At 36.2% G+C, this 20,754-nt stretch overlaps 7 protein-coding genes and 1 pseudogene across 7 annotated transcripts; all 8 read left to right on the top strand.

Moving 5' to 3' along the window:
• Nucleotides 1-10,187: 10,187 nt before the first annotated feature.
• On the top strand, nucleotides 10,188-10,751 carry LOC113332789 (dirigent protein 23-like). The gene has a single exon (XM_026579320.1). The coding sequence runs from the start codon at nucleotides 10,188-10,190 to the stop codon at nucleotides 10,749-10,751; it is 564 nt and encodes a 187-aa protein (XP_026435105.1).
• A 738-nt stretch (nucleotides 10,752-11,489) lies between these two features.
• LOC113332856 (dirigent protein 23-like) lies at nucleotides 11,490-12,047 on the top strand. Its single transcript, XM_026579374.1, has one exon. The coding sequence runs from the start codon at nucleotides 11,490-11,492 to the stop codon at nucleotides 12,045-12,047; it is 558 nt and encodes a 185-aa protein (XP_026435159.1).
• Nucleotides 12,048-12,986: 939 nt separating this feature from the next.
• Nucleotides 12,987-13,926, top strand: LOC113290460 (dirigent protein 23-like). Its single transcript, XM_026540065.1, has one exon. It carries the CDS (start codon nucleotides 13,202-13,204, stop codon nucleotides 13,757-13,759), a length of 558 nt encoding a protein of 185 aa, XP_026395850.1. The 5' UTR covers nucleotides 12,987-13,201; the 3' UTR covers nucleotides 13,760-13,926.
• Nucleotides 13,927-14,015: 89 nt separating this feature from the next.
• LOC113290455 lies at nucleotides 14,016-16,204 on the top strand (annotated as a pseudogene).
• Nucleotides 16,205-16,545: 341 nt separating this feature from the next.
• LOC113332922 (dirigent protein 22-like) lies at nucleotides 16,546-17,105 on the top strand. The gene is made up of 2 exons (XM_026579442.1): nucleotides 16,546-16,679; nucleotides 16,733-17,105. Exons 1-2 carry the CDS (start codon nucleotides 16,546-16,548, stop codon nucleotides 17,103-17,105), a joined length of 507 nt encoding a protein of 168 aa, XP_026435227.1.
• Nucleotides 17,106-17,669: 564 nt separating this feature from the next.
• Nucleotides 17,670-18,523, top strand: LOC113290484 (dirigent protein 21-like). Its single transcript, XM_026540088.1, has one exon. It carries the CDS (start codon nucleotides 17,808-17,810, stop codon nucleotides 18,372-18,374), a length of 567 nt encoding a protein of 188 aa, XP_026395873.1. The 5' UTR covers nucleotides 17,670-17,807; the 3' UTR covers nucleotides 18,375-18,523.
• A 38-nt stretch (nucleotides 18,524-18,561) lies between these two features.
• On the top strand, nucleotides 18,562-19,338 carry LOC113290470 (dirigent protein 23-like). Its single transcript, XM_026540074.1, has one exon. The coding sequence runs from the start codon at nucleotides 18,666-18,668 to the stop codon at nucleotides 19,254-19,256; it is 591 nt and encodes a 196-aa protein (XP_026395859.1). The 5' UTR covers nucleotides 18,562-18,665; the 3' UTR covers nucleotides 19,257-19,338.
• A 12-nt stretch (nucleotides 19,339-19,350) lies between these two features.
• On the top strand, nucleotides 19,351-20,654 carry LOC113290477 (dirigent protein 23-like). Its single transcript, XM_026540080.1, has one exon. It carries the CDS (start codon nucleotides 19,985-19,987, stop codon nucleotides 20,549-20,551), a length of 567 nt encoding a protein of 188 aa, XP_026395865.1. The 5' UTR covers nucleotides 19,351-19,984; the 3' UTR covers nucleotides 20,552-20,654.
• Nucleotides 20,655-20,754: the final 100 nt, after the last annotated feature.

Genomic DNA, 20,754 nt, shown 5'->3' on the forward strand with positions numbered 1-20,754 from the left:
ATTTGCTAGCGTCTTTTTTTTTCTTTTTTTTGCCAAAAGTGCAATCTTATTGATTTAACTTTTGCCAAAAGTGAAATCATATGCTTAGGAAGTTGAATACGTTAGCTAGTGATGCCAGTGTCAGAAAATTTCCTTCAAAACCACTATATATTCAGATTAAGATTGAGAACATAAATAGATTATCATATCAGCATGGTTACACAGGGGATAAATCAGATCCACCAATGCCACTGTAGATCATGACCAAAGGGACTAATACTGAAATGCGAAAAAAAAAAAAAGATTACACGTCAACAAAATGCAGTAAGGGAAACACACCAGAATAAAATGCAGAAAGGGAAACACACCAAAAAAAAAAAGAAATTGCAGATATACAAAGAAACATGATATATTATTCCCAGGTATTGTTTTATTTGGTGCAAGGCTTCATAATGCTTAATCTTCGGCAATGGTACGTAGATGCCGAGAAACCATCGGGCATAATCTGAAGGAGGGGTTTCTTGCGAGGTGGATCATTATCGGCCACAGTCTCATCTTCAGCGCATATTATTCCGATATTCTAGGCAGATATGGTTGGAGTTGGTGTTGCAAAGAGTGAAGGAAGCTTTTATACAGTGAAGCTTGGGGTATTAAGATTCTAGGATAGACGATTTTGGATACTTGTACAAAACGAATCCATCTCCCAAAAACCTAACACACACGACCAGAAAATGGGTGTGGTCTGGATAACCATGGTCATTTATTTATCTTTCCCTAGGATAAATCTGGACAACTACTAACACATGCAAAGTTAGCTGAATTAAAATATATTGGATTTCAATATAAAAGAGAATGTAACAACCACAAAAAATATAAAAAAATAATTGAAGACTTAAGTTTGTTCAATCTAAGTTTTGTATATGACGTTTGTGATTAAAAATTAAAAGCACGCCCAGTAGAGGGGTGGTGGCAACAGTGGTATCAGATGATTTTGTTGTGGTGACGTGTGACAGTCCGGATTTTCGGACTTTTTGCGGACATAGGTTCGACCTTGTGGGTCGGGTCCGATCTAGCTAGCAAGGCCAAACTTCCGGACCGCCACTCGTGTAGGACCAAAATTTTCCTTTTAAAAGATTTCAATAAATAAAATCAATAATTCAAGCTCAACTAAATTTACTATATGAAATGTAATCTTAGTTTTAAAATTACAAAACGTTCAAATAATAATTACAAAATCAAAAGTATCAAATTAAAAAAAATAACGCTTCGATTAAATTTAAAACGCGATACCCAAATCTCCGCGATATATAATAATTTCTTGTCAGGTAGTCTTTCTTCGTTCTCTGTGGAAAGGTAGGAAAATGGGTGAACAACTACAACTTAGTAGGAATTTTCAAAAAAAATAAATAGAGTGCATCGAAAAACTAACAAACGCAACAAATACATAATTAAAACCATGCACGAAATTTCACAACACTACTTACGCCATTCTCAACCGCAAATACTTCACATTTTCTTCCTCAAAATCTTCAATCTTAAATTCTGGATCCTTAATCCAAAAATTACTTATTAGTGGAGATACAAATTTATTAATTTAATTGAGGGAAAATTATAATGAAAAAAAAATAATAGATCATTTATTATGACTAATTAGTGAAAAACATTATTATGAGGAATTAATAAATCATTTATTATCAGCAATTAGTGGGAAACACTAGTTAGTTTATTATATTAGATAGATTAGGCATTGCTATTCAGAGGGGGGTTGGTTCCGAGCTTGTTGCTAGGTTGCCAACCAATAGCTTTATATGATTTTCGTATTCTTATTCATGTTTTATTATATTAGATTTCCCTTATTGAGTCATTAAATGATAGTTTTATGAGAGAAATTCCAGCCATAGATTTACGTATTGGGAGAGTAAATCTCAACCGACACTTACATAGGCTAACTTAGCCAAACTGTGATAAATAACGATGTTAGTTCTTCGGACACAATTACTTTTGAAAGTTTTTTTTTTAATTATGGGAAGTCGGATTTTAACATATTGATAACTTCAATTTTTACGTATAAATGTAACTAAGTTTATAATTAATAAAGAGGCAAACTATATATCTAGTATAAACTTTTTTATTTTAGTATTATAAGCATTTTCAGGAAAACATATAGTTTATATGTGTGGGGAAAAAACTCTGCGAAAAAGGCGTTCTTCGCCCAGGCCCAGGGTCATTTAAATGTCAGAGACGGCCCTGGATGCGTCTTCTTGAGAGGAATGGACTTTAGTAATGGCTACCGGTTTTGTGTTCAAAGAAGGGAGTTTCAGTGGAAGTAGTCTAAGTGTTCTTGGTAGAAACACATTCATGAATTCAATTCGTGAGCTGCATATTGTTGGGGGAACCGGTTCCTTCCCGTTCGCTCGCGGGTTTGCAACTGTGAAAACTTACTAGAAAGATACGACTACGCATGAGTTGATTAAAGAATACAATGTTACATTCATGCAATATTGATTTTAGTATACATAAGTGGACATTTGTGGCCAACTCTTAAGTTGTACTGATTAGATTTTGCTTCTTTTCCTGGCCGGTCAGGTTGCATATGTTCTGATCTAGTGTTTGTGTTTTTTTTTCTTTTTAAGTTTACGTCAATGATTAATCCAGTTGTTCATAACTTCATGGTTTCTCCATTTCTTGTGTACCCAGAGTCGAAATTTGAATAAAAAGGATTGTTGCTTCATATTGAAAAACTTGATATGAAAAAGATCATATTGAAAAATTTGATATGAAACGATGCGCTTCTTTCTTTTTTAAATCTCTTTTATTAGAAAATCTATACTCAGCTCACAGCAGAATCCAAACTCCATGCCTCTTTGTAAAGTAAACCAACTGCCTAACCAACTTTTTGTTTTTGTTTTTTCTTATTTTCTTTACTTTTTTGAAGCATCAGCTTAATGGTTGGCGTTGGAAATTACAAAGTAAATTAGATAAAAATTAGATTATAATAAGCTTAATATGGATATTACAATTTCAATAAGTCTTTGAAAATGTTGTCAACAACCTTAGTTCAGAACTCGTTAGCATAAAATTCCTTTATCCCGATAAGAAGAAAAAAAGTAGTAATTTTTATAAGACCGAACCCTTTTTTCTTCAACACGATATAAGTTGGAACCCAAATCAAGCATCTACATGCTATACGAGAATAACGTAATTGATGTCACCTACATGCCTTTTATAAGAAATAATAAAAGTTCCACCTATTTTCCGCCTACATTAAAATTTCTAAAACAATTGTACTTTTCAATTATACTTTTTCCTATTTACCACCCATGAAAAGTTAAACAAATTCTGACTATAACTTTAACTACTCTTATTTGTCTTCTTCAGGGAAGATCTCCCTTCTCGTTAAAAACATATTAATTAATAAAATATTAAAATGTAGTTAGAATTCTGTTTAACCATGATTGTTCAGCAGAAGCTTATTATTTTTTAATCCCCTATTATTAAAGTGATGTCAAATAAGATTTCATATAAAATTCAAATGTCGCGTGCTGCTGAACATTTGCAGTGATAATGCCTTGTAACATAGACTAAAAGATTGATGAACAAAATAGAGATAAGAAGATAAAAAAAATGGTAAAATTATTTTCCTAAGCCCGTCCAATTGAGTACATTAAGAAAAGAGAAACAAAACATCATCTTGATTTCATTTAATCCAAGAAGGTTGTGGAAATATTGTTGGCATCATCTTCAGCGCAAACTGTATTTGCATCATATATTATACCATGATTATTTAAAGTAGTATTTTCGGTGGGAGAGATGGGGAGAAAGTGACGGTGGTGGGAGAAGAAAAACAATTGTTTTGGGGTTAGTTTTTTTTTCTTCTTTTTGGTTTATGATTTCGGTGGTTTTAATGTTGGGTATAAATAAATAGTTAAAGAGTAGTATTTAGGATATACATATTATATAAAATAAATGGATGGTAAAAAGATTTAAGATATATATTATATAAAATACATGGATGGTAAATAGGATAAACAGGGGTGGCAATTAAGGTGGGTGGAAAATAGAAAAAGTGTGGGTGAAAAATAGGTGGAACCATAAGAAATTTAACCCTTTCCTAATTTCACATGGTTTAGCTAGGAAACATGATTAAGAAAGTCGGCACAAATCAGACAAACTAAAGGAAAAATGTTCATGCCGTCTGTGGTTAAGAACGTGAAGCTCGTGTGCAGATGCTATAATCTGAAGTTCTAGCTTGAAGTCTCCAACAAATTATTCCATAACTACCCTTGCTTTCTAACTAAGCATCGAGAAGCTAAATTTAATTTCAATTACAGTCCTATTCATGTAAGTTGGAATAATCATATCCTCATAATTGTGTATTCTCATTCATATACATACTTTTTTCTGACTCAACATGATTCAGTCTAGCTAGCTCGGTTGAATCGTGTGCAGATGCTACACACTTTTATCCTAATCCGAGACATAGCTATAAGTAAATTAGAAATCAAGTATATATTTTTGATCAACTAAAATTGACAAACAAGCTTGAGATAGCAACGCTTGCGAGTTCGACCGAGCAGTGCTCTAACACTTACTAAATCAGGAGATTATACGGTTAATTCAATAAATGATAAACTAAATGAAGTAGGTACTGACATAGTTAGTCTTTCTCTTCCAGAATCATTCGGAACAACTATGTGGAAATTAAACATTTCTCAAAGAATTAAAGTTTTCTTTTGGACATGTATTCAGAATGCTTTGGCCTCTAACACAAAATTAAATGGAAAAGTAAAAGATATCTACCCTTCATGTCATATGTGTGGTGAAGAACTAGAAACAACAGAATATCTCTTATTTCACCGTAGTTACGCAAAATTGGTATGGGAAAAACCTACACCTATCAAAATTCAATTCGACTCTAGGGTTAGTTTTCTTGATCCATGTAAACAGACACTTCACAATATAAACCAAGTAATTTTAATGGAACTTCTTCTTACAAAAATATAGTTCATCTGGAAGGAAAGATGCAACAGAGTCTTTGAAGAAAAATCTAGAACAACTTTTCAATTATCCATAGACATTCAGAAACATAACTTATACTGGTACAGGAAAAAGTCTCAACAAACAGTTAACAACAAGAAACAAAAGAAGCTAAAGATTTCGTGGACATCCCCAGCTACAAATTGTCTCAAAATCAATGTATATGTAGCTTGGTAGAGAAGGCTCTTCTACCAGCTCAGACCCACAAGAAGCAGAGGCGGTAGAAATTCTTTAGGCAGCTTACTGGGCTAAAAAGAATCACAAACTTCAGCATAGAAAGAGAACGCGAAAGCCTCTACAAGCATCTTAACGTCACAACCTCAGAAACTCTTGGAGAAGCATGATTATTTTGGAAAAAGCCGAAAAAGTGGCAACATCTTGCATAGGTTTTTTAGGTTTTTATTTTGTCCCTAGAACAGGAAATTAAATAGCTATTCCTTAGCTAAACTTGCAAAAACCTTCTCTTCAGAAGTGGATTGGACTCATCATCCATAAGCACGTATAACTCAAAAACTCTTAGTATTTAAATAAAATAAGAGAGGAACACAAACCTCTATATTAGATGGCTCTAGTATTTTTATAACTCATGCTCTAATACCTTAATTTCATCTAATGAAATTCTTTTCACAAAAAAAAAACAAACTTTGTGTTCGCATTTAACATCAATATTTCACATTTAATTCTCTTATGTGATTCTTATGTGACAATGTTCAAGTAAAACAACTTCGCTAATTTGTGTTACCGTGTATTGTCTCTTTTCTTTTCTTTCCGTTTGTCTAATAATTAACCAAATTGTAGATTTTTCCAATTAAAGTAACTTTTATCGGTCTTCTGTCTACGCACCAAAGTAGTGAATGCATCTGAAACATTGAATGTGTGGTGGTGTTTAGGGGTGCACATATCCTATCCTTACCCGCCACCCTATCCTACTCGTCAGAATTTTTACCCGTATTCTATCCTACCCGTCATTGACGGGTAGGGTGACGAGTAAACATTATTTTATCCGCCGTCAAATGGGTAGGATGACGGATAAAACCCAAAATTATCCTACCCTACCCGCTTACCCGCCTAATATATCGAAAAGACCAAATAGTCCTTGTTTTCTTTTTGTCTCGTGCCCATTTTTTTGTTATTTTAAAACAAATCAGGGTGAAATTTTAAATTTATTTTCTCCATTATCTCTATGCCCAAATCGATCGGACGCGGAAAATGTTTCTTCCTAGTTTTCTCCCTCAAGGCTTCAACCATTTCTCCTCTACCTTACTGTTCTCGATCTCATGTTCATCTTTCAGGGTCTCGTTTAAACCCTTTACTCGGTTGGTTCAAGGTAAGATCTAACTGCAAAGTTGATTTTATTTCATTTTATTTTTTTGTGTTAAATTGATTGAAAAAATCTTAGAGTTTGACGATTTCATGCATGTTGCAGGATACAATCTTAGGTAATCTTAACTGATTAGGACAGTTCCAAAACCTGATGGAGTAGACATTGTTCCAGTCTTAGGTAATCCTAACTGATTGATGAAATTTCTCATAAGAATTTAATTTGCTCCTCATGGAGGACGAGTTTCAATGGGATTTAAAATCTCTGGTCATATGTAAGACCATTTGTGTTGAAGTTAAACATTTGTGTTTGATTTCGATTTGGTTAGAATGTTTGTTGGTAATTAGAAATTTTGTTGAATTTTAGGGTTTGTTAACATTGTGTTTACAAGTGGGATTTATGTTATTATTGCTGAGAATGTTTGGTTGTATGCAGAAAATGATGTTTCTCCAAGCATTAACAAGGAAATTACAAAGGAGCTCATAGACGAGGTTTGTGTTCTGCACTTTTCTCAATTGTGTTTGCTATCTCTAATTGGTTTATGGATTATTCTGCTATATATTATTGAACAAGTGTACTTGTCTTGGTTGAGCATAGTTCTAGCTGAATTTGATATGCTCTTCTTCTTTAATCTCATTATTTCTCAGTGAACTTTAGATGTTTTAAACAACACTAAAGTTCAGTATAGATACTTAGTGGGATTCCTTTGGAGTTTGACTGGTGGTACCCTATAAAATAGACTTAGTGTGAGGAAACATGGTTGAGATTACAGAAGTGATGTCAACGAGACCTCATATTCCCTCTCAAGCTGCATCTCAATATGTGCAACGAAGGGCCAGTGTTGTTGCATCTCCGCCACCTCCACCTCCACCATCTTCTCAACCTGAGGTTAGAGAAAGTATGAAGCAGAAGAGGACATCTTGGGTATGAGAGCATTTCGAAAGGAGTGTTGATGAAGATGGTATTACATGGGGGAAGTGTAACTACTGTGAAGGTGTTAAATATAAGGTTGGTGGTAAGGAGTATGGAACATCCAATTTGAACTATCATTTGACTAAGTGTCAAACGTATTTGAAAACACTAGAATACTTGTTATTCTGTCACTTATAACAAGAGACATACTTGCTATTCCCGTCTCTTCAGTTGCAAGTGAATCCGCTTTCAGTACTGGAAATCGAATACTTGGTCATTTCCGAAGTTCTTTAAGACCCCGAACTGTGGAAGCATTGATTCTCCTACAAAACTGGTTGAGGACACCAATTGATATGGATCCATATACATTTGGAGCTGAAGATAAGGATGACGTCTTAGATTCAGGTATGGAACTTGCTGCTATTTAATTTTACATGGATCCTTCTAACTCATTATACACTATACTTCTGCTACCTACCTCAGTGCATTGAGATTCTCAATAGTTGAATGCAAATATGCTAAGCTGCGCACATCTATTAGTCACTAACAACTTGTATATGCATACATGAAAAACTAGAAGATGAGAATATACAAACATGAATTACAATAGGAAGATAAATTATACACTCTCTATGGCCTATGCTTGTCTTTACTATTTCTTACCTTAATGAAGAAAAAAAAAATCAATTGTACAGTACATGTTCATGATCAAGTCTTACCTTAAGCCTAGTTGTAGAATGTATGTATTCCTTTCTTGTTTAAGTTCAGGAGGTCTGCATCTTATCTAATAGCAGACTTCTGTTAGAAGGAGAGATTAATAGGCTTGTGGTTGGATAGAGTTTGATCAAGTGATTCAGTACATTTAATATTGATTATGTCAGCTTCTTCCTTCTGTACACGGTTATAATATATGATATGTATTGTATTAGTTTCTATACAAACATATCTTTGAAATATTTGTTCATAAACCCATTATTAGTCTCATAATCTTAGTCACTTTTGTCGGATCAAGTTTATAGGTTGTGCATTGCCATGAGAGCTTTTTGTAATAATTGTACTGCTGCTCCTCCTGTGATTTGAAAGATGAGTAAGAATATCACCAACAGTGAATGCCAGGAGTTTCCTCACTTCCGAACCTTTACTGAATTGCTTGCTTTTTGAACTCCTAAACTGCTATGGAGAGGGTTTGCATATTAAGAAGAAGTGATTCCAAATTACTATGCACATACACAGTATTACTTCGTTGTTGTTACAGTATGACGAGAAGGACCCAATGTATTATTAAATAATAGCGGGGACCCATAGAAGAAGGACCCAATGTACACGTTTGTCTTCGTTTAGTTTGCAAAGTGGTTCAATTGTTTGTAGTAATTTACAGATTTTTACGTTGATTGGCTTTATCTGTTGTTTTGCAGATTTATTTGGTGATCTTAGTACGTATTCCATCATCGTAGATGAAGATCGAAGAAGAATGTCATATGAAGAGTTTTTGGTGATGATACTAATGCTTTTACAGGACCCTACCATCAGTTTTTTATCCTGTTGGTTACTATTGAAAAGAGAATTGTTCTTTTGGTGCTCAGCTTGTGCCCTGCAGAAGCTATTTCTAAATTTTGATAGAGTTATTAGGCTGGTTTTCAAGATGATATTGTTATCTGCATTTGGTAGCTTTTGTTTTTCCCTGTCATTGTCATATCTATCCTAGTCTTTTATGTCTGCAGGGGAATCATATTATCAGTCATATCATTTTATTAGGCCTTTTTGTTTTCTTCTGCATCATCTTCTCTGTTTTTTAATCTATCCAGCTAATATTCACAAGTGTTTGCCAATTGGTTATAGTGGTGGAAGGAGGGTAGACTCTAAACTTGCAGAGTGGTCCAACTCCCCTTCCCTGGCATCTATGAAGGCCTTCCCCCATTGATACATATTTTGACTGTCGGACCCCCAAAAAAGAAACGGTTATACCCGCCACCCTATCCTACCTGAACCGCCAATTAATGGGTCGGGTAGGATCTTATCCGTTTAGTGGCGGGTAAGGTGACGGGTAAAAAATTTCTTACCCGCCAGTCAGCAGGTAGGGTGGCGAAATAGGCCATATTCTACCCACCCTACCCGTTGGTGCAGCCCTAGTGGTGTTTATGCATAAAACTTGAGTCCAAATTTTTACACCATCCAAAAATCAGAGTGGACATTTCCCGTTTTCTTTTGGCAATAATTGATGATAATGCCATTAAAAATTATTACTATGGAGTAAGATATATTGGTGGTAACAACCAGGAAAAGATATTGTTTAGTTTTGAAAATGTCATGTCAGGTGCACCTATCAGAATGAGAATAAACCCATTCCCAAATCCAACAATCATTACCGGCATAACCATGACAAAGATTTGTAATTAAAACATTATAGAGTTGATGATTTTCACCTAAAATTTGATCAGCGGGTCGTACTAATCCTATATGAATCATGTACAGAAGCATGTACATTTTGTTACATAAAAGACTTAAATCTCAGTAAGACACTGACCTCTAGCATCGGAAATGCTCAGAAAAAGGATACATGATGTCCATTTGATTGAAATTCTCACATATACACATTACTTTCTACTGGGCCTTCAAAAGAAACTTGAGAAGAAAAAGAAATAGGGCCTGCTATTGCTATGTCCAATAAGCTAAGACGTGTCTACTTCTCAGTCTTCTTCATCAGCTAAGCAAACTTAATGTGCCCGTGAGATTAGAATACTAGCAAACGTCACTAAAATCCTTCATCAGTCAATAGTATAGAATCGGAGACATGGACATTTATTCATTTCTAGTCAAAGAAGGCAGGTTTCCACTGTACTGACTTTGAACCCATAAAATGGCAAATTTTCAAACAAATCCATAATCCTCTCCCACCCCCCATAGAGACTAGAGAGACCGGAAAGCATTTTCGCTAGAGATGGCTTTGGTTCAGTCGATGATGATCATCTTGTCAGTCATAGTAGTAGCAGTACCTTTTGCTGAGAGTCAAGTAGATGATCAATGGCAGCAAACAAGTTACGGAATTGAAACACAAAAGATAACACGGCTACACTTATTCTTGCACGACATGGTAAGCGGAAAGAACCCATCTGCAGTAAAAGTGGCTGATCACTCAAACACCTACAATTCACCAAGCTTCTTTGGTTTTGTAGCCATAGCTGACGATATCCTAACGGAAGGACCTGAACCCACTTCTAAAGCAATAGGTAGAGCACAAGGCTTGATCGCCTTTGCTTCACGAGAAGAGTTTGCAGAGGTCATGTCTATGAGTTTTGTGTTCACAGACGGGGAGTTTAAAGGTAGTTCCGTTAGTATTCTTGGAAGGAACCCAATTCTTCAACCGGTTCGTGAGATGCCTATTATCGGTGGAACGGGAAGTTTCCGATTTGCTCGTGGATTTGTTGTTTCAAAAACGCATTGCGTTAATGTTACCACTCATGATTTGATTGAAGAATATCACCTTACTATAATGCACTACTGAGAAATTAAGTGAGATGAAATGAGAGTTAATGTAAAAACTATTTCTACATTTCACTTGTAATCTTGCTATGTCTATTTCTTAAATGGTTAATAATGCAATATATATATATATATATATATATATATATATATATATATATATATATATATATATATATATATATATATATATATATCTTGGTTGCGCTTATCCTCAAAAATGTGACAAACTAAATTTATACATGAGAAAAGTCGGTAATGCTATTTATTGACTGGTTAAGTACATGAACTACTGAAAATGCATTAATGTAATTTAATGAGCATTACAAGGCCAAACTAATTTTTCTTATTCCGTATTGAGTAATTCCATTAGATTTTCAAATCAACCAACCACTCCCCATGACCAAATGAAGTCGATGATTCAATGAATGAAGAGTTCATCAGTCTTAGTCTAAAGTGGGTTTTCTTAAAAAGTTTCTTCTCATTGATCTTCAATTATTGACAAATTTTGTCAAGCAATGACAAAATTATGTTCACGGTAGCTCCGAATGCAGCCATACCTCATGTTTGATGTTTCCATCATACTCAGCCATATCTATGCAGCAAAGTTATTTGGTCAAGAATCAAACTTGGCAGTCTAAGACTAGACTCTAGAGTGTTGCAAACTATATAGAGCGAACACTTCAGTTATAGTAGTATAAGCAGTATCACAAAAACCTGAAAGAGAAATCAGTCTAGACTCCAGAGACAGAAACAAGATATGGGTTTGAGTTCAGTGAGATATTTATCCCTTTTGGTTCTTGTAATGACAGCAACTTTAAGGATGACTGAAGGCGAAGTCGATGAGTGGCACGACAGTATTGGAACGGAGAAGGTAACTCGATTACATTTCTACATGCATACATCATCAACTAGCAAAGATCCAACTGTGGTAACAATGGCTGAAGCACCAACAACAAAAGACTCGCCTTCTTCTTTCGGTTTACTGGGAATGACGGACAACATTTTAACAGAAGGACCCGAACCTACATCTAAGTACTTGGGTCGTGCTCAGGGATTATTGGCTGCGTCTTCTCGAGAGGAATGGACTCTGGTAATGGCTACGGGTTTTGTGTTCAAAGAAGGGAGTTTCAGTGGAAGTAGTCTAAGTGTTCTTGGTAGAAACACATTCATGGATTCGATTCGTGAGCTGCCTGTTGTTGGGGGAACTGGTTTGTTCCGATTCGCTCGTGGGTTTGCTGCTGTGAAAACTTACTGGCAAAATACGACTACCCACGAGTTGATCGAAGAATACCATGTTACAGTCATGCACTATTGAGTACTTAAATGGACATCCCCGTCAAGTTTTAATTGTGTCAGTTACGTACTAATTGGATTTTGCTTCTTTTCCTTGCCGGCCACATTGCATTATGCTCTGATCTAGTGTTTATGTTTTTCTTTTCTAAGTTATGTCAATGAGTGATCCAGATGTTCATAACTTCATGGTTTGTGCATTTCTTGTGTATCCGGAATCAAAATTTGAATAAAAAGGATTGTTGCGTCATAATGAAAAACCAGATATGAGAAATGAAAGTGCGATTCTTTCTTTTTTTAAATATCTTTTGTTGGAGTTAGAAGAGCTAACAAAGACCAAGTAGCTAGACAACGGAATTCGAACTCCCCTCATGGTACATACGCTCAAATTGTTGGATCCTCTGCGAACAAGGCGCTCCACATAACAAGTTGAACTGGACCAAAATCAGACTATGATTAGATTAAATATTGACATTACATTTTCAATAAATCGATGATGTTAATGACATGAGTTTAAAACTCGTTAGCACCAAATTCTTTACTGAGATAAGATGAAAATAGGTAATTTTAGGATGACGGAACCAATTTTTCTTCAACAAAACGTAAGTTGAAACCAATAACGTATTTGACGTCTTCCAGATATTTGACCCTTGCCTAATAATTTCGCATGGGATGCCCAACGTGATTAACAACAAAAAAAAAATGAAAAAATCCGCACGGTCAGACAAACTAAAAGAAAAAAATGCTCATGCCGTCCGTGGTTAAGAACGTGAGGCTCGTGTGCAGATGCTTCAATCTGAAGTTCTGACCTGAAGTCTCCAACAAGATCCATGCTTTCTACGCATTCAATTTTATCTCTTTCTGACAACCTTTTACTAAGTTCGTAATAAGACTTTTTATCATTCTCCCATATTCCTTGTCAAAAGTCAGTAGTCAAGTTTGGCAGTCTTACATTTTTTATTTTGACAAATTTGGCGGTCAAGATATACAGAAGAAAATTCCAGCCTATTATGGGGAAGCATTATCTTATTGGGTATCCATAACAAACATAGCCTCAGTGCTAGCTTCCTCCTACTTAAGCACTGCAATTACTACTACTAAACAAACAGAGAAACCAGAGAATATCCAGACTCCAGAGGGAAAAAAGAAAAAGAAAAAAGGATACAAAAGAAATAAAACATGGGTTTGATTCCATTCAAGTACTTGTTATTTCTAGTATTAGTAGTAGTGCCACTGGCACAAAGCCAAGTTGATGAATGGCACGACAATTACGGGGCAATTGGGAAGGAGAAGGTAACTAGGTTACATTTCTACCACCACGAGACGTCGAGCAGCAAAGATCCAACCGTGGTAACAATGGCCGAAGCACCAACAACTAAAAATTCTCCTTCCTTCTTCGGTTTGCTAGGAATGACTGATAACATACTGACCGAAGGACCTGAACGGAACTCAACATACTTGGGTCGAGCTCAAGGTCTGTTAGCTGCATCCTCACGAGAAGAATTCACTCTTGTGATGGCTACAAGTTTTGTGTTCAAAGGCGGGAATTTCAGTGGGAGTAGTTTGAGTGTTTTGGGACGGAATCCGTTTATTGATTCGGTACGTGAATTGCCGGTTGTTGGTGGAACTGGTGCTTTCAGATTCGCCCGTGGGTTTGCCGTGGTGAATACGCATTGGGTTAATGCAACTACACATGATTTGATCGAAGAATACCACGTAACAATCATGCACCACTGATGGATTCCATCTTAGATTTGTAATCAATCTTCTTCGGTTAAAAGTGAAAAATTACTGCTGGACAATAATGGATTGTACTTGCCAACAAATTTATCTCTTCCTGTAAAAAATCTGCAAATCAAGTTTCGCGCACAATGTTAATTAATCTGACATTTCCATTTCCATTCTATTAGTTCAATTAACAACTGATCTCTCTACATGACCGCTCGTTTAAAAGTGTACACAGTCATTTGTTTTCTAAATGAGTCAGATGAAGCTGACTCCATTGTGCTAGATCTGACGACTCAGACTCGATTAAAATGACTCAGTCACCACCGAGTCGAGCGAGATTTACAATGGATGATTAAAATCTAGAAATTGGTAAATGGTGGGAATAAAATTGAGAAATTAGGGGTTTTTGTTTAGGTGGCTCAGTCATGGCAACTCCTACTATTTTTAACTCCACTCTCACTTCAATCCATCAAAGGAGGAGATCGTTCCAAATTCATTGTAATTACAATGAAGTTTCAAATTTAGATTATAATAGATCCTTAATACCTGCAATTCATCATCAAAAGCAACAAGAAAAGAGAAGGTGTGAATACTATGATCTTAGTAAAGAATTAGTACCTTATAAGAAAGCATGGGATTGGCAGAAATCAATTCTTAAACAAAGACAAACATTGATTGAAAAAGATGAAGAAGATTTATCAGATACGTTGCTTATACTTCAACATTATCCAGTTTATACATTGGGGACGGCCAGTTCAGAGGAGTTTCTGAATTTTAATAGGGATGATGCTCCTTATGATGTTTATCGAACGGAACGTGGTGGTGAGGTTACTTATCATGGACCTGGCCAGGTTCGTCATTCATTTTCAATTCCATTTTGCTTATGTTTGTCGAGTTTAGTAGATATCTTGCTATGTTGTTGTGTTCTGTATTGAATTGGGTAATGTAAAATTGCTTTGATTCCTGCATTATGATTAGTTTCACTTTCGCAAGTTATTCGAAATGTTAACTACATTTGCTGGAACTTGAATGATGCTGAACATAGATAGGGGAAATGGACGAATTAATCTCATTGAATTGCTGCCGGCTGGAGTAACTAGCTCAATTTGTGTATGTTTAAGCTACATTTGTTTGTTTATCTCCTGTTTTTAGTGAAACTAGCTTAGTTGCTTTGTAGTTCCCCCTCCTGGTCTTTTTTTTCTTTCTTTTTTAATGCGTGTAAAAGTGTGTATTGAGCGAAACCCACTTCTGGTAGCATTGTTGTGGTGCATTTTTTTGTAACCAATTAGATTACACGTTCAGGATTATCACTAATCTGTTTGCTTACCTATTTAGCTTGTTATGTACCCTGTAATCAATCTGCGGTACCATAAGATGGATCTTCACTGGTACTTGAGGGCGCTTGAGGAGGTTGTCATACGAGTTCTTTCCTTAGCATTCTCCATTAAGGGTTCCCGAGTTGATGGTTTAACTGGCAGTTGGGTTGGTAAGCTATCATCCTCTAGAATTCTTATAGATTTCTCATTGTTTTCTGCTGTTTGAATCTTCTTACATTGGTATTTGGTTATGGAGCGACGTGCTAAGCTTTTGGTGTCAACTAGTTGAGAGCGCAGCTCTATAGTTATTAGACGGATTGAATATTCAGTTTCATTTTGGTCATGTCCATTTGATCCATCTAATTTTACTTTATCGTCAGGGAACCAGAAGCTTGCTGCCGTAGGAATAAGGGTATCTCGATGGATATCGTATCATGGTTTAGCACTAAATGTGACCACGGATCTAACTCCCTTTCAATACATTGTCCCTTGCGGCATAAGGGACCGCCAGGTTGGGAGTATTGAATCTGTTTTGAAGGAATCAGTATCATCATCCGAAGAGAGAGGTGCCAGAGATATGTTTAACTATATGCTCGTCAATTAATGGATGTTGCTCATGAATCATTACTAAGGGAATTTTCTGAAGTTTTTCAACTTACTCTCCACCCCAAACCCATCTCTGACTTGGACATTCTAAATGGATAAGTGTGAACCGAGGATATGGACTGCTATAATCTTACAATTAGCTTCACGTTTGTTGATCGACAAAAGTGCAGCACGCTTGAAGTTTTCTGCTATCGGCTGACATATTTTGTGTCTATCAGTAGCCTGTTCTTACCATGATGTATACTTTTCTTGGTGCAGAAGATGCTGATATTTCTGGTCTTCTATCCTAGCCATTGACAAAGGTATTTTCTTAGAGTTTCTACTCGACTTCAGTTTTCTTGGCACCAATTATGCATATAATACGAAGTGGTAGCCTGTGCAGTTTGACAAGTGACATTCAGTTATGGTCAAGCATAAGACCCCTCCAGAAAGATTGCTGTTACCTTGTGTAATTGATATGGATATTTTTAGCTAAATTTGTTAGCTTGATTTATGTGAGAATCACTTGAGGATCAATCATCAATTTTATTTCTATTGTTAGCATTATAACCAGAAGTCCTTTACCCTCTTTGGGTATTAAATATGGCTCATATTTACATGGTCCAACTATCTCTCGTGGAAAAGTCAGATGCTTATGTTTACCATTATCAGTTGACTATGGCTATGTCACATCACATACCCATCTCGTAGCCATCTCTGACTAAGCAATGCCCACCATCAACTTAAAATAACCCAACATGCATTCAACTAAACATTATCTTTTCTGTTTACAGGTAAAGGTCAATGAAATCTCTTAACAAAAATCTTGAAAACTAATCTATGGTTTTATATATTTCCCTTTGAGAGACATTTCATTGACAGACTTGCAGAGAGATGGGTGTTGAAGCCAGAGGAGTTGTATTGCAATTATCATCAGTAGTTGTAATAGTGGTTTTATTGATCATTCAACCCAGGCAAATCAGAATTGGTATGGCGAAACAGTGCCTTATAAACCAGCAGATGAGAAGGTAACAAAGCTACACTTCTATTTCCAAGACATTAACGATGTTTTGGTGGCTAGAAACGCGGCAGTGGATATATTCTCAACCTTGTTTACCTCACTGTATATTGTGGATAACCCATTGACTGAAGGACCTGAACTGAATTCGACAATTGTCGGTCGAGTTCAGGGTCTGATTGGGTTTGCAGCACAGAAGAAAATGGCTTCACTCGTGGGGCTTAGTTATGCTTTCACAGACGGCAAATTCAATGGGAGTACTCTCATTATTGTCACCAGGAATCCTATACTGATACCCGAACGAGAATTTCCTATTGTCGGTGGAACTGGATTGTTCCGATTGGCTCGTGGATTTGCAAATGTTAAGACTGTTCTGTTGGATCCTGTTGCTGGAATTGCTACCATCGAGTATAATGTAACTGTTGTTCACTATTAATGAAAAATTATATTGCAATGCTGTGGCTAATGTAATCACCTATTTTAATGATTTTTGGTTTTTCTGACTTGTTAGAAATATGTTTGCTTTTTTTTCTTTCTTTTCCTTCTAATTTGTTTGATGAACACAAAATTACATTTATAGCTCCATCTTTGCAGTCTAGGTGTAAGTGCGTAAATGGCCTTGCTCAATTGTCTAACTACTCTAGTACTCTTCATAATTTATAGTGCGTAAATGCAAATCTAACTGCTCGAGAACGCTGTTTCCGCAATGTACCTTATAAACAGAGAGGTTTAGGCATCACACTCCGTTCACGTGTAATTTCCGATCTGGTTGCATTTCCGGCAAAACATATCACAAAAAGAAAATAAGATAAAATAAAATAAGATAGAACAAGTTGAGTTTAAAATAAAAAAAGTCGTATCATATTTGTACCCACTTGAGTGTTACAGCTATTGCACCATTTTGGTCTCCTTGGAGTAGGTATGAAGATTCTTTTAATTTTCATTTTTAAATTGTTGCTTGTTTGCTAAGAGGATGATGATAACTCGTAGTATACTTGGATCAATTGTTGGTTTATTTGGTTCACTGACTTTTTCAGAAGTGTCTCTTTTATAGACAAAAGTCAGTGGATACTGATCAAAACATAGAGTTACTTCTCATTGCAAACAAAAACATAGAGAGGAAGAGTTTATTAGAAACATGGGTATTCAAGCTCTATGGATTGCTGTAATTTTTTTTTTGTTGATCATTCAAACCCAAGCAACAAAGAATTGGCATGACACAATACCATCCAAACCAACGGAGGTTTTCGGTAAAGAGAAGGTAACAAAGCTGCACTTTTACTTTCATGACACAATAAGTGGAAACAATCCGACTGGGGTGGTGGTTGCTAGAGCTAATACAACAGCTCAATCTCCGACGGCGTTTGGCTTGTTGGCAATTATAGACGATCCATTAACAGAAGGACCTGAAATCACTTCGAAACGTATTGGTCAAGCTCAAGGTCTAGTTGGGTTTGCATCACAGGAAGAATTTGCTTCACTCATGGCACTTATTTATGTCTTCACGGATGGTAAGCTCAATGGGAGTACAATTAATATTGTCACTAGGAACCCCATTATGAACCCAGTTCGTGAGTTTGCTGTCGTTGGTGGAACCGGAGTGTTCAGATTTGCTCGTGGATTTGCAAATGTTAAGACATTTTGGGTTAATGTCACCTCTGGAGATGCTATTGTCGAATACAATGTAACCATTATTCACTATTAGCGAACAATAGGAGTCATCCCGGTTAATACAATGTATTTAATTGTTTTCTAATTAATCTTGTGTGAGCGCTTTCATAATCATCTCAATTGTGGAAAACATAATAAAAATTGTATTTCAAGTAAAGTAATTATATGCTAATAGTCCAAAAATACACCAAAAATAATTTGATGCTTCAACTCATCACGTCTTTTCTTTCTTTCTTTCTTTCTTTGTGTCACTAGTTCCTTGATAAGTTTAAATTTTGATATGCACTATACCAAGAGCTAGAGAGAGCGAGCGAGATCAAAAGAGATGGGTGTTGTAGCAGCCAGAGTTTTTCTACATCCCATACTGTTTATTGTTGCAGTGGTTTCAAAGAGCATAATTCACCAAATCCAAGCTCAAAAGGTTGATTGGAGTGAGACTGTACCATACGAAGAGCAATTCCGTAACAAGGTGACTCGTCTGCACTTCTATTTCCATGACAGGGTGAGTGGAAAGAATCCAACTGCTATTCCAATTGCTCAAGCTTCTACTACAAATCAGTCGTCGACAATGTTTGGGACACTGCGAATGATAGATGACCCATTGACAGAAGGATCGGATCCTAGCTCAAAAGTCGTGGGTCGAGCTCAAGGGCTGTACGGATTCTCAGGTCAAGATCAGCTATCTTTAATTGCAGTGGTAAGTTATGTTTTCACTGATGAGAAGCTTAAAAACGGGAGCAGTCTCAGTCTTCTTTCCCATAACCCGATATTAAACCCCGTTCGAGAATTAGCTGTTGTTGGAGGAACTGGATCATTTCGCTTTGCTAGTGGATTTGCACAAATTAAGACCCTTTTCTTCAATCTTACAAGTGGAGATGCCATTGTCGAATATTATGTAACTGTAGTTCACTACTGATATTGATGTGAACATCTATTTGGTAAAGCGTTGTATGTTTGATCATGTTTATGAGAAAACAAGTTCTCGGACATTCAGTTTCCATAGCTGACCGTAACAACGTGCAGGACTCGAAACAGGGTGGCATCCTCACATGTAAGAAGTTCTACCAAGTTGTAGACTTATCATAGGAGTTGCCGAACCCTGAACCACGCTTTACTCCTAAGACTCCAGAAAAAGGAAATGTGCTTGAACCAAATCAAAGACAGAGAATTCTCCATTTAGCTAATTTTCGTCTATCAGACCGTGTACCTACTTCAGAGACTTGTCCTTCTCTGTAATCTTAAAGGTGGGTCAACAAAGAAAAGTTGGGTAAGCAACGTGTGGAAACTAACAATTATGAAAAGTATTTTTGCCCTTCAAATACGCTATAATCATGTCATCACATGACTGACTTAGCTCTTTAGAAGATCTACATATACAGCCTGCTGTCTACATTTCTATAGTCGCAATTCAGAAATCTGGAGATAAATTCTAGAATCTCAGTTATATCAGGATAGTGAACAATATTTGGTATTTTGGTTTAGTTTAATAAAGTTGGTTTTATTAGGAAACTCTATGTCAGGAAGTCGGTAGATTTGTGTTAGGAAACTATTGTGAGCAGCAGTAGTATTTAAAGGGTGTTAGGTCTTGAGTTCTGTTTGTGAAAAACTACATATCAACTTGAATTCTTTCTTTGGTCTGCTATTATGGCAAACATGAGTTGTGTAATAGTAGTGCTCATTGTTTGGATTGCGATGGCAGCAATTGCTGAAAGCAAGATTGAAGAGGTGAAAAACTGGAAAGATAATCTAAGTTTAGGGGAAGAAAAGATGACAAAGCTTCACTTCTACTTCCATGACATATTGAGTGGGAAGAAACCAAGTGCGGTACAAATTGCACAAGGTAAAGACACTGATAAATCTCCAACTTTCTTTGGAGTTCTGATGATGGCTGATGATGCATTAACTGAAGGACCTGAACCAACTTCTAAACTTATCGGCCGAGCACAAGGACTGTACGGTTCGGCTGGACAAGAGTCTTTGGGCTTGATTATGTCTATGAGTTTTGGATTCACTGAAGGTGTTTACAATGGTAGTACACTTAGCGTTATGGGTAGGAATGCAGCTATGAAGCCGGTGCGTGAGATGCCGATTGTTGGTGGAACCGGCGTGTTTCAGTTGGCGCGTGGAAATGCTGTGGCTAAGACCCATTGGTTTGACGGCACTACTGGTGATGCCATTGTTGAGTATAATGTTACAGTTCTTCACTACTGATTTCTGTAGTATAATTTATTACTAATTATTTGTATTGATTAGTGTTTTATTAATCTGTGTTTTGAACTGGTTAAGTTTAACCAAGTCCTTGATTTTACATGAATTCATAAAGATCTCTCCATCAAAAAACAAGAGGAAATCAAAATTATTTGGGGTGGGGGACCTTCAATTAAGAGGTCGTTGGAAGTGGTCCGTCACTTCCT

This window comes from Papaver somniferum, chromosome 1 (genome assembly GCF_003573695.1).
Source record: "Papaver somniferum cultivar HN1 chromosome 1, ASM357369v1, whole genome shotgun sequence".
In the NCBI taxonomy this organism is placed as follows: domain Eukaryota; kingdom Viridiplantae; phylum Streptophyta; class Magnoliopsida; order Ranunculales; family Papaveraceae; genus Papaver; species Papaver somniferum.

Excerpts from the sequence above, each read along its gene's own strand:
- LOC113332789 (XM_026579320.1), top strand. The coding sequence starts at position 10,188 with ATGGCTTTGGTTCAGTCGATGATGATCATCTTGTCAGTCATAGTAGTA.
- LOC113332856 (XM_026579374.1), top strand. The coding sequence starts at position 11,490 with ATGGGTTTGAGTTCAGTGAGATATTTATCCCTTTTGGTTCTTGTAATG.
- LOC113290460 (XM_026540065.1), top strand. The coding sequence starts at position 13,202 with ATGGGTTTGATTCCATTCAAGTACTTGTTATTTCTAGTATTAGTAGTA.
- LOC113332922 (XM_026579442.1), top strand. The coding sequence starts at position 16,546 with ATGGGTGTTGAAGCCAGAGGAGTTGTATTGCAATTATCATCAGTAGTT. Across the intron at positions 16,680-16,732 it reads ATAAACCAGCAGATGAGAAG|AAACGCGGCAGTGGATATAT; the intron begins GTAACAAAGCTA and ends TTTGGTGGCTAG.
- LOC113290484 (XM_026540088.1), top strand. The coding sequence starts at position 17,808 with ATGGGTATTCAAGCTCTATGGATTGCTGTAATTTTTTTTTTGTTGATC.
- LOC113290470 (XM_026540074.1), top strand. The coding sequence starts at position 18,666 with ATGGGTGTTGTAGCAGCCAGAGTTTTTCTACATCCCATACTGTTTATT.
- LOC113290477 (XM_026540080.1), top strand. The coding sequence starts at position 19,985 with ATGGCAAACATGAGTTGTGTAATAGTAGTGCTCATTGTTTGGATTGCG.